General features: G+C 43.7%; 1 protein-coding gene across 2 annotated transcripts in view; it reads right to left on the bottom strand.

The window, feature by feature from the left end:
- Window positions 1-3,083: 3,083 nt before the first annotated feature.
- LOC111851138 (protein tyrosine phosphatase receptor type B) overlaps window positions 3,084-15,255 on the bottom strand; it is a 54,480-nt gene continuing 42,308 nt past the window's right edge. For both annotated transcript variants that reach the window (XM_023825746.2, XM_023825763.2), the window contains 13 exons: window positions 15,026-15,132; window positions 14,612-14,717; window positions 14,241-14,402; window positions 13,550-13,567; window positions 13,362-13,443; window positions 13,162-13,252; window positions 12,383-12,459; window positions 10,944-11,078; window positions 10,574-10,696; window positions 9,631-9,794; window positions 7,294-7,429; window positions 6,750-6,870; window positions 3,084-6,641 (listed from right to left, as the gene is read on the bottom strand). In XM_023825746.2, the coding sequence (XP_023681514.2) occupies window positions 6,619-6,641; window positions 6,750-6,870; window positions 7,294-7,429; window positions 9,631-9,794; window positions 10,574-10,696; window positions 10,944-11,078; window positions 12,383-12,459; window positions 13,162-13,252; window positions 13,362-13,443; window positions 13,550-13,567; window positions 14,241-14,402; window positions 14,612-14,717; window positions 15,026-15,132 (1,345 nt within the window). In that variant the 3' untranslated portion in view covers window positions 3,084-6,618. The remainder of the gene's footprint in view (window positions 6,642-6,749; window positions 6,871-7,293; window positions 7,430-9,630; window positions 9,795-10,573; window positions 10,697-10,943; window positions 11,079-12,382; window positions 12,460-13,161; window positions 13,253-13,361; window positions 13,444-13,549; window positions 13,568-14,240; window positions 14,403-14,611; window positions 14,718-15,025; window positions 15,133-15,255) is intronic.

The raw sequence follows: 15,255 nt of genomic DNA, 5'->3' as shown, positions 1-15,255 counted from the left end.
AATGTTGCATTTAAATGGAAAAATTACTCAGAAGTGAGGAGAGAGAGGAGCATCAGGACCATAAGCATGTGCCCAGTTTACAGCATGAAAAATAAACATAGCAGCGACAGGAGAGCAGATTAAATCACCATAATGCCTCCCTGCATAATATCCAGGGCAGATTTGGGGGAGGAGGGGTGAAAAAAACATAATCCTAATCCAAAATATATTGTTTAGATTAAGAAGTGCAAGCAAGGTGCTGTCAGATTTATATATTTATAAAAATAGACTGCTGGTGTGAAACTGCAGTTCACATTCACCACAGCTCACTAGAGCTCACGAGGACCCCCGCTTCACTTACGAGACAGACCCGGCCACCATCCGAAAGTAAAACGTCACAGTGGTCACAGCAGTTATTTCATCCACTGTCACTCAATTGAATGCCAGCAGCCCCGGGATGTTTTATGTTCAATACCCTCAGCTCATCTGTATTCATTGAAATTTAGGTAAGTTTAAAAAAAAAAAAAAAAAAAAAAACTCAGGAATTGGAATTCGAGAGTTGAAAATGCTAAACAAGAGGATTGCACGGATTCCCAGTTTAATCTAGTGACTGCAAGTTCAATGACCTTGGTGACCTCTATTATTCTGTCATTAGCTAGAACTGCTTTTTATCTTCTTACTGAGAAGCTTTGGATTCCTGATACCATAACTAAATTGAGAAAATGGGATGGGAAATGTGAAATCTCTCTGACAAAAAGAAATGATATTTTTGTGCTGTATTACTCAGCTTTATGCGAGTCTGTCTGTTGTGGCTTAAGCTTAATGCAGTTTTTTTTATCTTGAGTATCAGGACCCAAGTACTGCTTTTGCTAATCACTGATTTTCCGTTATAATCCCGGATCTGCTTTTATTATGGGGGAAGGAATGTTTTCTATTGGTGTTTTGAAACAGAATTCGTTTTGTTGTTCTCCATTGGCTTCAGGTCAAAAAATGTAATCCCTGCCTTGAAGACTGAGACTTGTTTTTAAAAATATATATTTTTATATTATATTTTTTCCACTGCTGGCTCTGTTGATGTAAACAACAGACAAGCTGGAATAATGCGTTCAGAATTTATGTGAGCCACAATGGGTGTGTGTACTGGTTTGCTAATCCCAGTCACTGAGCGTGCCTCAGTTTAAAGAGTCGGTTTAAAGAGTTTTCTGGCTGAAAACGCTGCAGTGCTAAGCTAATAGCGATCAAGAAATGGGAAGATTCAGGTCCGTAAGTAATTCTGGTGAAAGTCACTCTCTCTGCATGCCAGCATGGAGCCCCAGGGATACATCTGTCTGCCATTGGCTGATGATTCCCAGGAGAAAGAGGGAAAGGGTTGTGGGAATTCCCCGTTTGGTGCTTAGTGTCAGGTGAGCCCTGGCTTGCTGGCTGGGGAGTGGAGGACATCCTCTATTCCTCTTACTCCAGTAGGATACAAATGACAACATTAGTCTTCTTATATTGCCGTGCCTTCGTAAGCACGTCTTCACTAAAGCCTCCTGCACTGTGTGACTTCAAGGTTCCCCATAATTCAGTTTCCTCTGAGCAATAATGGGTTACGATACTGGTAATACCTTTAAAAAGTCTGTTCAAATTCTGATACCTAAATGTTACAATTCTAATGGCATTGATCCACACAATTGGATTCTCATTATTTCAATGAGGAAAAAAAAATGAAAAACTCATCGAAAAGTAGCAGAAGGAATGTATAATAAAAACCAAAAAAAGAAAAACGATTAAATAAGTCAAATCAAGCACAAAGAAGTTGAAACCTATTGTAATGGAAGCAGAAGTTAAATAGACCCGACCTCTATCCATTCATTGTCACCCAGCTGATTTAGTCCTGGGTGAAAAATTGTACCGTTTCTGTTTCAGTGAAATGAACCATGCAGGACACGCAGCGATTGAAAGTCTTACTGAGGTTATAGATTGAAGGGGAAAGGCTATATGAGTATTTTATCCCCTTGAATATCTCATTATACTGTCAGGGCCGTGGTTGGTAAAGGCAACTATCAAGATCCTGCTTAGGTCAGACTGCCCTCAAAACTAGGTCTGAGCGACTCAAGAGTACTTCAGAAGACCCAGAGTGGATTCCCCCAAAGACGCTGAGATGATGTGACAGCAGCTGCAGACAAAGCCAGGCCTTAGAAGATTATGACGTGTGGATGGATCCTGCTCGTCACTGGAGAGAAGATTCACCACCCCAGATTCAGGTTGACTGGGGTGCCTAAGAGTGCATAACACCCTCAAATGAATAATGTACACTCTCAGGTGGAAGACGACCACTCCAGACTGAAACATGGTTACGGGGCTCGTGCCCTCTCCCTAATTTCAGATGCACCCCTAGTGATTTTGTTCTGCACCTGACACTGTGCAACCTTTAGTTGGCAATGACCCTAAGCAAAGCCAAGGAATGGAGAGACAAAGTAAATGTTAGTGCAGTCAAAGACTAGACCTGAATCTAACTGGCATTGTGTGTGTACGTGGTACGAAGGCAGCACATCAACCCCCTGCCAACATTCAGGACCTTCATGTGTTTGGCCATCAATGAGTAAAATACTCATCCAAAAAAATTTGTGGGTGTTTCACAAACTGTTCACTCAAGGGCTATGAATTAAAAAGTTTTTCTTGCTACTTGAGTTTGCAAAAACTTTGTCCGGCTGAAAATGTAGAGTATGTTGAGATGAATGAATTAAGCGTTTTGAATTTCATATTTTTTTCTAAACAGCAGTATTTGTGTAAAATGTGTTGTGTGTGAAGACTTGAAGCCATAGGTCAGTATAAACCAGTGACCCTGTGAGACAAGGGGCCTTGAAATGAAAAATGCCCAAATGCACTTGGGACTCCAAAAGAACAGCCTGTGCACTGGACCGGGGCCAGGGTGTGTTTATCAGCATGAGGTCACGGCCAGCGGAGCTGGGGAAATGCGCTATGAGGTTTATCTTGCACTTCCAAGGCATCGAGCAAAAAACCTCTATTTACGGGACGTGTGAAATGCCGGCAGGCATGTGAAAAGCTTTAGGCCTACGACCTCCCCTTCCTTTTTACATGTAAATGAAAGAAACAGTCAATTGCATCAACTGGCCGTTATTTTAATAACATTCATAGAACATTGAAATGAGTGGAAATATGTAACATACTGTACATAGATTGTTACATTATGGAAACTGGATGCCATCCTCTGTGACATATCTGCTTCCAAGACAGTGTAAAGCATTTCTTAAAATCAGCTATATTCTTGACAGTTTGCCTGTTCTGTCCGTTTCACATTACACCAGCGGCGTGACCCCACCAAAAAAGGTCACACACTTTTTAAAGCGTCAACACATTCACCTAATACAGAAGTCCAATTATGAGGACATCAGCCAATCAGAAATATGAACTCTCTAATATGGGGCAGTTTCCTAATTCTGAAGTTCTGTTTATATATATATAATACATATATGGGAGGCATTTCTATGTATCGCATACATAGGTGTCAGTACGCATCGTTAGCTATATAAATCCTGCTCCTTGTTAGCTTAGCTTTAAGTACTGTGAAGCTCTTAATGAGGCCTGACTGTGCTTTAGGTGAATGAGATGCTTAAATTTTAATGATTGTGATTAACGGCAGCATGCTGATGACTCTGGACCACACTGGTTTCTGTAATAACCATTACAACAACAAATGGCTCTAAATAGTGTTTTAAATATGGTAAAATTAAGATTCATTATTGACTAATCTTTCAAATATTCAATATTCAACTAGTTCAGTATTCATCTGCTGACCTTGAGTAATTGATGTATATAATACATTCCCATTTGTAAACTGCGTTCTGCTATAGTTTGATAAACGATCACATGCAGAGAATATATTTTATTAGCACAAATTTTAGTTTCTTTATTGGATAACATGAGAAATGTCTGGTTCTTGAGTAACCTGTTCCGTTACATGATTTTAGTTGTGCAATACAGGCATTATTCAGTATCTTAACCAAGCCTAATTAAGAGCTCACTTGAGCGACAAAACAGAATACATGGTTTACAATGAGCACCACATTTAGGAAGCTAGCAATTCAAAAAGCAGGATATTTCTGATCGGTAAATTGGTTAAAAACTTCCACTCTGCCCCTGTGGATTAGGCCATCAAAGCTGGCAGTCGGAAAGGACCCTGGGGTGATGGGTAAACAAAGCCAACCTGCCAATCCAGTTATTAAAGGGCAACTATAGATGATGTCATTAATGTTCAAAGATAATATGCCAAGCAGATTAAACATGTGAATGCACATATGCATTTTGATATGTAGGTAAAATATTTGTTAAAATATTGTTAAAATAAGATACAGATATTAGTCTCCATAAGGCAAATGTACATATCTCTGCATTCTGTAATTTAATCTCACATTTCAAAATGCATTTAGGAATTTCAAGTGGTCCCTTATAATGCACGCAAGTCTCCGCTACCTTAAGTCCCGCATATAGTTCTTTAAGTGTTTATATTCCATTAACCATATATATCTGTGTTCTTTTTTTTGTTTTCCTTTTGAAATGTTTTTTTTTTATTGTATTTTTACTCTTATATAAAAATAAGTACTTTTTTTACTGAAGCAGTAACTTCATCTGTCCACTTTAGCCTGCAATAAATCTATTGCATAAAATGTTAAACGATACACTGTGTATCAACACGTTATGCACATTCTAGCAATCATTTTTAAATGCAGTTTATAACAGCTATGATTATATATGCTACAGTTTACATATAATCTCTCTTAAATATCTACTACACAAACATGATGCTGGAAATACATCCAGTGAGTACTGACTGGTGTAATTTTGTGTTGTCCTTTACGGCACAATGTGTTCTGCTATATTTGCATGTGACTCGTCTGCGATTTCATTCATTGTACGATGTAATACTTCATGTGCATGTGACTCATGAATGTTTACTTTGATGGAATATTTGCACTGGACTTAGTGATTCCATATCTTTTATGATATAAAAATATATGTGCATGTCAGCATAGGTATTGGAGGGGCATGGAGACCCTGGCTGATTCAGCCCCCCCGCATAAGGTGGTTTGTGGGGGAGGGGGGGCAGAATTTCTAGCTATGCCCCATTCATGAGTGTTTACTCTGGAAGAATATTAGAGCATGACTTGATGATGATTCCATACCAATAATGATGTATATGCTTGGGGGGGGGGGGGGGGGTCACAGCAAGGAGCAGCCACCTTGTGGTGCCCAGGGAACTGGGGGTTAAGGGCCTCACTCCACAGCCCTCAGACATGTGACTATTCTGCCGAGGCCACGCATGAACCAGCAACCTACTAATCACAGGCACGGAGGCTTAGCCCACTGAGCCACACACACCATCCCCACAATAATATATGTGCATGTGACTCATGAGTCATGAGCGATTGCTTCACTCAGTGCTGTTTTTTAAGTTATGAAGTAACTCAAGATCTCATTCTTCTATATAAAAAAAAAGTTCTATAAAACCCTTTTCCACAGTCTGATTGTCAAAAGCTGTCCCCTTCTACACCAACTAACCAGCGAAAGAGATCATGTAACCATGTAACCAGGGAGTCCTGACAAACCACAGGCCCATGAATTAGGAATTCACAGTGCATTTATAATGGAATAATAGGCACTGACATTAACTCTGGAATGGTTAGATCGTAAAATAGACAGAAAATCTGCATTAGCAGGGCAAGACTGATAAGTTTTTTGCATTTAATTTCTCTCACAGAATAAAACAAAGCTTGTTATTGGGGCACAATAGATATTTTAAATAGTTATGTAGATGTCTGCCGAGAGCTTGGTAGCTTGGATACATATATTTGTACATGGAGAGATATTTCTGTGTTACATTAAGCAGAAAATGGGACTTGTAAGGAACTGGTGGGATTTCTTTTCTTTTTATATAAATGTGTCATAAAATACACCGGTAATGAGCTGGTGAAGAATTTCCTGCACTATAAAGTGCAGAATGAGTAACAGGAAATGCTAACCAGGCTCAGGAACAAATGGTATATCTTCAGTATATCTTCTGCTCTCCTGGGTGAGATTCTGTTAGGCCATACATCACTGGAATTATGTGATGTATCAACAAAAATGATGCATGCAATTAAGCAAATTTGATTTTTTTTTTTTAACAAGGTAAATTTGACAGAATGCTAAATTTAACACAATGAGAGTCTGCTTGTCTGCGTTTATATTCTGAGATCGTCTTGTACGTTATAAGTGCTTGAAGGCAATGGCTTTGTTCTGTGTTCGATCCATCTGGACAGTTTCAGCCGTTAATTCGTTTACATCCTAACTTGTCTTTCGTCTGCGTTCTGGTAAGTTTAGGCAGTCATTTTGGCTTACGTGCAAATGTACTAGCTTATATGAAAAAAAGACTGGTGTGAACCCAGAGAATAGCACATGTGGAAAAATATATATAAATATATGAGATGCAGATATACAATACTATCTTATATTTAAATAGCTTAAACAGCTACTGAGAGATGCTGGGAAACCATGCGTACATTTGATACATAAAAATAACTGCAGGTTGATATAAAAACTTCCTGCGTGCCTCGCTGTGAAAGCAGGTTCCTCATTCGCTGGGGCGTGCTGGCTGCTTCAGCGTCTGGTGTACACCAGTTCTGGAGGAGACAGATTTCACAGTACAGTGTAAATGAGTGTCATTCTTAGAAAGGTCATGTGCTGGGTCCCCGTTTTACCCCGATCACTGGTGGGGGGGCAGTCCTTACCACGGCGGAAGTCCGGGCCCACGTTCTCGTAAATGGGGTACAGTGGATTCTCCTGCTCGTGCCGCAGCTTCCTGGCTCTTAGGACGTCCCGCACGCACTGGTGCAGGTAGGCGTACTGGCACTGTGGGGGAGGGGGTGTGCATTTAATGGGGCTGAGACTGTGGAAGAGGCGTGACACCTCCCCTGCTTTTCTGTTCCTTGTTAGCGCTGTAGCTCACTAAGACATTAAGCAGTGGCCTGTCTATTCCTTTTAACTGCAGCCCTGTGAATTTTCAGGCACTCTTAATGAATTAAGTAGCTTCCCTTTGCAGACTTGCTCGCTCCAGTACTTAAAACGCATTAATACGCCTTAAAACTTGCTGAAAATGTACGGCTTTTAAGAGTATATATTTTTCTTACTGACTCATTTATATTCCCTGCTACATCCAGGGGTTTTAGGTTCTGTTAAAGGCGTCTGGGTGGCAGACGGTCTCATCTCCCTGGGGCAGAACCTTCTGTTAAGACCCCGCCCCAGTTACGAGCCAGACCGCGACCCCATCCTCACCTCGGTCTGGACCATGTGGGAGCGGTGCAGCCGGAGGTCAAACACAGCGCCGTAGATGTCCACCGTGTCCTTAGCGTCTAGCTGCTGCAGGGCCCGGTCCAGGGCGATGAAGGTGCCGGTTCGGCCCACTCCGGCGCTGTGACCACAATCCATCGTTAATGAGGTGCCCAAGCGTCATTTCAGGTGTGTCGGCTTTAAAGGTCTAGACCACCGTGCTGACCATTGCCAAGCTTAATAACTATTAAAAAGTATTATTAAAAAGAAAACTATTGAAACCATTTGGTGTCAGAGGAAATGTGGAAGTAGTGGCCAAAGTTACACATGGATTACTGTTTCACTAAGATTAAGGTGAAGATAGAAATTTATTGATCCCTGGGGGGGATATTTCTTTGTCTAGTAGCACAGAGAAGAAATAAAATACAACAAATGGAAATAAATGCAATGAAAGAAAAAGTGCAAAACAGACATATGTAAAGGAAAACCAGCGATAAAATGTAAAACATGAATGTAATACATTTAAAGAATAACTATCTAACTTTAATAACTACAGGTTTTATTTTGTGATCTCAGGAACAAAAAGCAACAGATGGAGAACTGGAGACAAGTTCAGATCAAAGCAGAGAGAGAGAGCAGGAGATGGGGGAGAGAGAGAGACAGAGAGACATAAGGGGTGCTTCAGATTGAGTAGTGAGGGGAACCTGGAGTGGGGGACACAAGGCAGGGGACAAAAATGGGGCAACAGGAAGACAAACATGCCCAAGATGACAAGGCGGCCCTGTTTACTGGGAGCGAGAGCAGACAAGGCTTATAATGTAATGCAATGTAATGTTATGAGTGGGATTAAGGCCAAGGTGAAGAGTACAGTGTCCCACTGCATCACAGTATCAGGGGGGTTCTGCTCAAGTGACTGAGAAAACCTGGCACCAGATACGATCCTTAGCCGATGCTTGTCTCCCAGATAAGCGCCACTTCTCTGCCTGAGGTCATTACCACCTTATTTTCTGCTGTAATAGGCTTCACACAGTCACAGAAACAGAATGAGCGTCAATAACTATTTACTCACTAGGCATAAATACAAACGCTTACATCATAAATACCACGCTATTGAATATGCTTCATTAAGTCTGACAGGAAAGAACATCGCGATGTAGAAAGTTAATCATGTTACCGCTACAGTCAGCCCTATTGTCCAATTTAATTAACCTTGGCAAAATGTTTTATGCTGGCCGGTAAAAATCTGGAAATATGTCACCCATTTAATTTAGTTTTTTTATGGGATAAAAGGCTTGAAAGGTGCGTTGGCTGCAGTGTTAACGGCTTTCCGATGCCTTCTGGAGACGGGGGCTCCGTGAGCTGGGGGCCGAATGGAAAATATGACTGCTCAAAGGGGAAAGCACAGCACCAATATTTCCTAAATATCGAGGACGCCCCTGTTGACAAGCCTGCAGCAGGTTAACACACGACAGAATTCCTCGTCATTGAGGCTCCTGATGAACATCCATTAATGGGCTTTGGGTACGAGACGGGCCCTTGAAATGGGCTTTGGGTACGAGACGGGCCCTTGAGCACACCTACGTAACCGGCGTGACGATTGACGGTTTTAGACCCTATATTTTGTTTCAACCCCCCCGAAAAAATATTTTTCTATATCCTGACAAGACGTCACCTTGCCCCCCCCCCAATTTTATGTATAATTTTACATATTCAAGGGCCCCTGTCAAGTGCGGGCCCCCTTCATCTGCCAGGGTATCCATGCCCCTCGAACACTGCTGTGTATATCGTTGGGACCCTGGTGACGTCTGTTTGGCTGTCACCATGCGTGATTCCCGCCATGCATGGCTGATGTGTGACACAAAAACAGCAAGAGGGACTTTCAGCTGACGGTCCCAGCCCAAAGACGGCCAGAGCAAGTTCCTGTCTTCTCCGGGACCAGGCTGTCCGAGAATGTCTGATCTTGCCTGGCAGGTTTTGGCGTAGGAGGGAGAGTAGTGTTGTGCTTGAAAGATAATAAAAGCGGAGTGGGGGGGGGGGGTGGGTAATAAACACAGCGGCAGGGCTCAGATCCAATAAATCCACTACAGACGAAAGCAAGGTCTCCTGGGGGCTGGGGAAGGGGGGTTGCAACCCTTGGATATGAAAGACTGGGGGTGTTTAAATATTAACACCACACGAACACACAAACACACAAGCCAGAGTAAACATTTCTTTTTTATCTGCGACTCCGTCTTTCTGTTTGAGGACAAGTCAGTCACCTTCTCCTGACATGGAAATTGGCAGCTTAAACAGGCTGTCTCTATGGCGCCCCCTACAGGCAGGGGAGTATGACAATAGACGCACCTGCAGTGCACCACAGTAGGACCGGAGCTGGGCGTGCGGTTGATGTAGTCCCTGACGGTCCTCACAAATTGCACCAGCGACTGCGTTGTCTCTGGGACGCCATGGTCAGGCCAGACGGTGTAATGGAATTGCCGGACAACTCTGGAGTACCTCACTTGGTCCTCCTGCAGCAGGCAGAGTGGAGTCCCTCAACCATCTTATTTTCACCAAAGTAGTTCCTTTTTACTTTTCCACTGCAGTACTTACAGTACCAGTCAAAATTCTGGACACACCTACTGAAAACCATTTGTTTTTCAACTAGGTAATGACCCTAAGCACCTAAGAGGTTATGTAGAAAGAACTATCTTGAGATCAAGGAAAGACATGGAATGCTGCAACAGATGACCCCCACAATTGCCCAACCTAAACCCTATAGAGTTGGATTAGGAAGAGTTGGATCAAAGAGTAAGAGCAAGGTAGCCAACTTGTGCCCAGAACTTGTGGAAACTCCTTCAGGACTGTAGGAGAAGCATTCCAGGTGGCTACATCTGGAAGCTGGTTGAAAGAATGCCAAGAGACTGCAATGGTGTCAGTGGAGCAAAAGCATGCTGTTTTGAGAAAATTTTACACTTCTCTTGGTTGTTGCAGTATCTGGTATTTATTGCCTCGAGACCTTTTACTTTAACATCACTGAAATAGAGAGAAATGCATTAAAAGCGGGTGTATCCAGACTTTTGGCTGGTACTGTGTATCTGGTATCCTGAAAATAAAGTGCCTGTTGGATTTTTATCAATACACAAGTATGGATCCCATGTCAATGGTCCAATAGAAGTAACCACAAGGCAAATCATGGTTATAGAGTAAAGACACCAACAGAAATCAGCAGGAAGGGGAGAAGTGTAAAGCTCGGTTCCTCACAGGTATCGTACGGAAGGGCCAGGGGTCAGGGGGTGGGTGCACTCACGTTGCAGATGGTGAATTCACGAATGGTCCACTCGGGCAGCACCGACTCGGACTGCATTTGGACAATGAGGTCTCCGTAATACAGGGCGTCCTGATCCACAGGCCAGTACCGGTCACACTTCACCTGAAATGGAACGGGAAGGGAAGCCCGCGCGGTCAGACACATTCATAGCGGCCAGCCCCCGGTGAGGCTCAGACTTGGGGGGGGGGGGCTGGCTGGGACGCGTCTCTTTCATCGTGGTCTGAAAGGAAGCGCTGTTATCTGGATCTCCTCCTTCCAGCCCCATCTTGCGTGACCTTTTTCTCTCCCACATTGATACAGCGAGAAATACTGAATCTCCCGTGACCCCCCCCCCCCCCCCCTCACTTACCCGGCCCTTCTCCACACACTGTGTCACCATGACGATGTTGTGCACGTTCTGTTCCCACACCATCTTCCAGAAGTCGTCCTTGGTTCCAGGCAATGGGCCCTGGGTGGCGATGTACTCCCGCCGGAAGCTGTTGCCCTAAAAGCAAATTTGGGGTGGGGGTCAATTCATCAAGAACAATTATTAACTCTTTTGATATGTGGAGAACTGCGCAAAATTCTTAGGCAGTCAAAAAATATTTAAAGCTCTAAATCTGGTTGCTAAGTAAGTGTTTAAAGTTATTTATTTAGGTATTAAGTGTATATCCATCCATCCATCCATCCATCCATTTTCTGTACCCACTTATCCTATTCAAGGCTGTGGGGGGTCCAGAGCCTCTTACATCTCGGAAGCTACAGTTGCAAGGCAGGGAATAAACCAGGACGGGACGCCAACCCATCGCAGGGCACAAGGCAGGGAATAACCCAGGACGGGACGCCAACCCATCGCAGGGCACAAGGCAGGGAATAACCCAGGACGGGACGCCAACCCATCGCAGGGCACAAGGCAGGGAATACCAGTCATTCCTTGTATTCATTAAATTTCACCACCAGCTCACTTAATTAGTTAGCTTAATTATTTAAATGATCTGATGAGACCAAACATGATATGTTGGTGGTTGAGTCAACAGATGTACGGCTATATTGGATGGTTACTGCAAATACTGGAGTAACTGCAGGAGTGGTTTTGAAATGGCTAACACTAACGCCCTTGTTACTTTGACCGCCATGCTATCACAGTTTTACACGAAACAAGATCATTTTAACATAATTTTCTTTGACTGCCTCAGACTTTTGCACAGTATTGTACTTTACAGATGTCTGAACAGAATGTTTGCTTGTGTCGCTTAAGTGAAACTGTGCATTCTTGCTTTTTGATATATGCCTGTAACCTTGGAGTCAATTAAACAAGGCTGATGGTCTTCGAGCAATATAAGAATAGTTGGAACGATAAGCGCTTAATGACTACAGCTGCTCCCAGGCCCATGCTGATGTTTGATTTGATATCTTCCAGCTGTTGGTATCTATACTCTTACAGTGGCGCCCCATTGAAATAATCCTGTAACGGTGCTCAAATCGGAGCCATGCGGTCTGTCAGAACAGCCAGGTCCCAGGGAAGAGCCAAGATCTCTGCCAATGGATCTCCGGGAATTAGCAGGTGTTAGCAGATGTAGGTTGCCATAGAGTGGTGGAGCTGGCCGGCAGAAATGATCATGGATAAGCCAGGGACTAACCCAATCGTACGTTATTCGTGCCATTTTATGTGTCTGGATCGAACATGAAATGGCAGAATGGTCCGTAATCTTACTTAAGGCTCCTTCCTGCAGTTGAGCTCTTGTAACTCAGCCCCGTTGGGCTTGAGGAAGCAGAGATATAAGCAAACAGGAGCAGATGCCCACATACCGGGATGTAGCTGGCGTTGAGGTAATCGGAGCATGGGTCATCGTCCACGTAGGACAGCTTCACCCTCGTAGAGTCGTCTAGACGGGGGGGAGGGGGGATGTGAGACGGGGTTAAATTGTGTCACCCGTGTCGGTGCACATCGATTGGCTGGCTTCTAGGCAAAAAAAGCAAGCTGCTCTGTACGTGAACAACAGGGCTACCAAACGAACTGCGGAGGACATTATCCAGTCGCGGGTGATGACGGCGGACACCGGCGATGTCTCCACGGAAGGCTCGGAATTTTAAAATGCACGCAACTGCAAAGCGGAATACTAATTATTCCACCAGGAGAGCCGACCGACTCTCTTACAAAGATCCAAAGATGTTCATCAGTAAAAAAAAAAAAAAACACCGGATTGCTTGTCATGGATGCTTGTCTTCCACAAGTGGAAGTCTGTGTTAGAGGCGCTAAATGCAGATTCAGAACCAGATTTAACATTTCAAGGAAAAAAAGCATGAAAATGAAAAAGGACAGGGCTCATTTTTATGGAAATCGAGCATGCAGCTGGCATTTAGACATAACTCCTGGAAGCTGGGCTCTAGTTCTATTTAAAAGGCGTAACTGTTGAAAGACCATCATGCATCGCTCACGAAATCCGCTCACACTTCCCGAATCGAGTACTGCAAGACAAGGCCTGATGGGCTCCATCTGAAATGTGTCTGCGGGTGGTGTAAATCAGGTGGTGTAAATCGGGTGGTGTAAATCATGTGGTGTAAATTGGGCGGAGAGACACGCTTACAGGGCAGTATGTTGTTGTAGCGATTCTTGCTTCTGTTTTCAGGCAGGAGAGCTGTGTCGAGTGACTGGTTTCGGCCAACGTCTTTCAGGTCCTATAGGGGAAGTGGCATTTAATGGGGGTTTGGGTGACTAACAATGTCATTAAGGAGTATGGGCACCAAAGAGGTACGGCGAATCCTCATGCCTTACGGCATCTCCTACCTCGAACTCCTCAGAGAGAAAGTAGCTGGAGTCAGCCAGCAGTTTGGCAAGGTGGTACTCGAAGTAAGCAGCTTTGATGGGGCTGTGAGGAAAAGCAGGACTACGTTAAAAAAAACGTAATAGCCTGAGACTAAGAACAAAGCGTTCATTAAATTACATCCATTCAAATGGAGCGAAAGCAGGCATACCTTGAAATGCGACGATTGCTGCAAAGAACGGGGAAAAGTGTTGATTAGGATCTGTGCTCTGGTAAAATTGATTTCCTTTATCTTACACAGGCAAAAAGGCCCCATATCCTTCCTACCATTAGCAAATAATCTTAACTTGCCTCTAAGAGTCGTTGAAGTTGAGTACATAAAACGATGGGTTTATGCAACACGGCGAAGGCATCATTGAATTACATGCTGAGAGCAGTCATCCAGAAGGCTACAGTAAACTGAGGGGTTCATTTAGTGAATAAATGACTTGGAATTTGACTTGAATATATAACGCTAATCTTTCTATACACTTATAGACTTCCTATTACCTCACAAAGGAGAGTGATGCTTTTTGTGGAGACCCCTCACTGTAATTGACCAGTTGATCACCGTATCACATGGGAAGTTGGTTATATTAGTGGGAACTGTTATGCTCATCTTGAATTGTAACTAATGGTAGGTATAAGCCTTCAATACACGAGTACAAACAGGGACTAGTTTTTTGGGCGGAGGGATTTAACTTTGAAGTCTAGTGTCATCTGACTGAGTGAAACATACTCTTTATGGATTAACTGTAAGCCGCTGAAAGGACGTTATGCTCCGCGTAACACAACAGCCCAGAATCCCACTGTGATGCCAGCACTGGCTACTAATGCCAACAATAACGCCCCTGCTCTTTTACCTTCTGACGCCCAGGACCATCCCTGGTGTGGGCTTGTCTTTCCGCGAGTTCATTCGGACCAGAGGGCGCTCCTGTACATTCCGGTAATCACAGTAGCTGGGATTGTTCCATACCATGCCGTTGTTATAAGGCAAGAGAACACCGGCTACTGACACTTGAGATCTACGACAAAAGAAAGACAACAGGAAGTGATGTCATAATCCGTCCTACACTTCCAAAAATTCATGACTGAGCAGAAATACATAAAAAGCATGCAAAATGTGCTGATTTGAGCTAAACAAATACCGTATCGTCACTAGAGGTAAAGCTGTTGAACTATCGTGAGAGAAATGGGTATAAGTCTGTCATTCCGGAAACAACAGGAAACTCACACTTTGCGGGATTTCTGCCGGCAGATAAGCAATGCAGTGACCCCAATCACCATAGCAATGAGAAACATTCCGGCGCCAATGCCCTCGATGACTCCATTGAGAGGCTCTGATTGTCAAAGAAGCATACTTGGTGAATAAAAACAACATATGTTGCCCAAACTATTCACTTCATGGACTGAAGGACCTTTGAAAGGATTACGGCCTAATTGAACTTTGCCCCCTTGTGGTGTGACGCACAAAATGTTGACATGACCAGTGGCTAGAACATCGATTTTGAAGTCAAATAAGTAAATAAACACGGCAGCAGAGTTTGCTCCTTGCTAGCAGATGGATTCCTGCATCCAGTCAGCAGGCCCAAATCTCTAAGCAAGCTTTCCTGGATCATCCATGCTGACTTGGAATTAATGGACTCACCAGCTTCGGTCACCAGGGGCAGGGAGAGGAAGGTGTCTGCGTACAGAGCCTGAAGTGTCTCCTTCTGTTCATCATCCTGGAGCTGCGTGAAGGCACGGACGCTGAGCCTGAGGGGGCACAAAACAAGCGTCCGTCATACACTGCAACGGGGCCTCACTGTTTTCAGCATCTCTGTTGTCTTGTTCCCACCCATTTTCAAAGACTTCTGCCCATTAAAAACAGTCACGGCT

This window comes from Paramormyrops kingsleyae, chromosome 1, assembly GCF_048594095.1.
Source record: "Paramormyrops kingsleyae isolate MSU_618 chromosome 1, PKINGS_0.4, whole genome shotgun sequence".
Taxonomy (NCBI): domain Eukaryota; kingdom Metazoa; phylum Chordata; class Actinopteri; order Osteoglossiformes; family Mormyridae; genus Paramormyrops; species Paramormyrops kingsleyae.
This window is presented reverse-complemented; position numbering and strand designations above follow the sequence as displayed.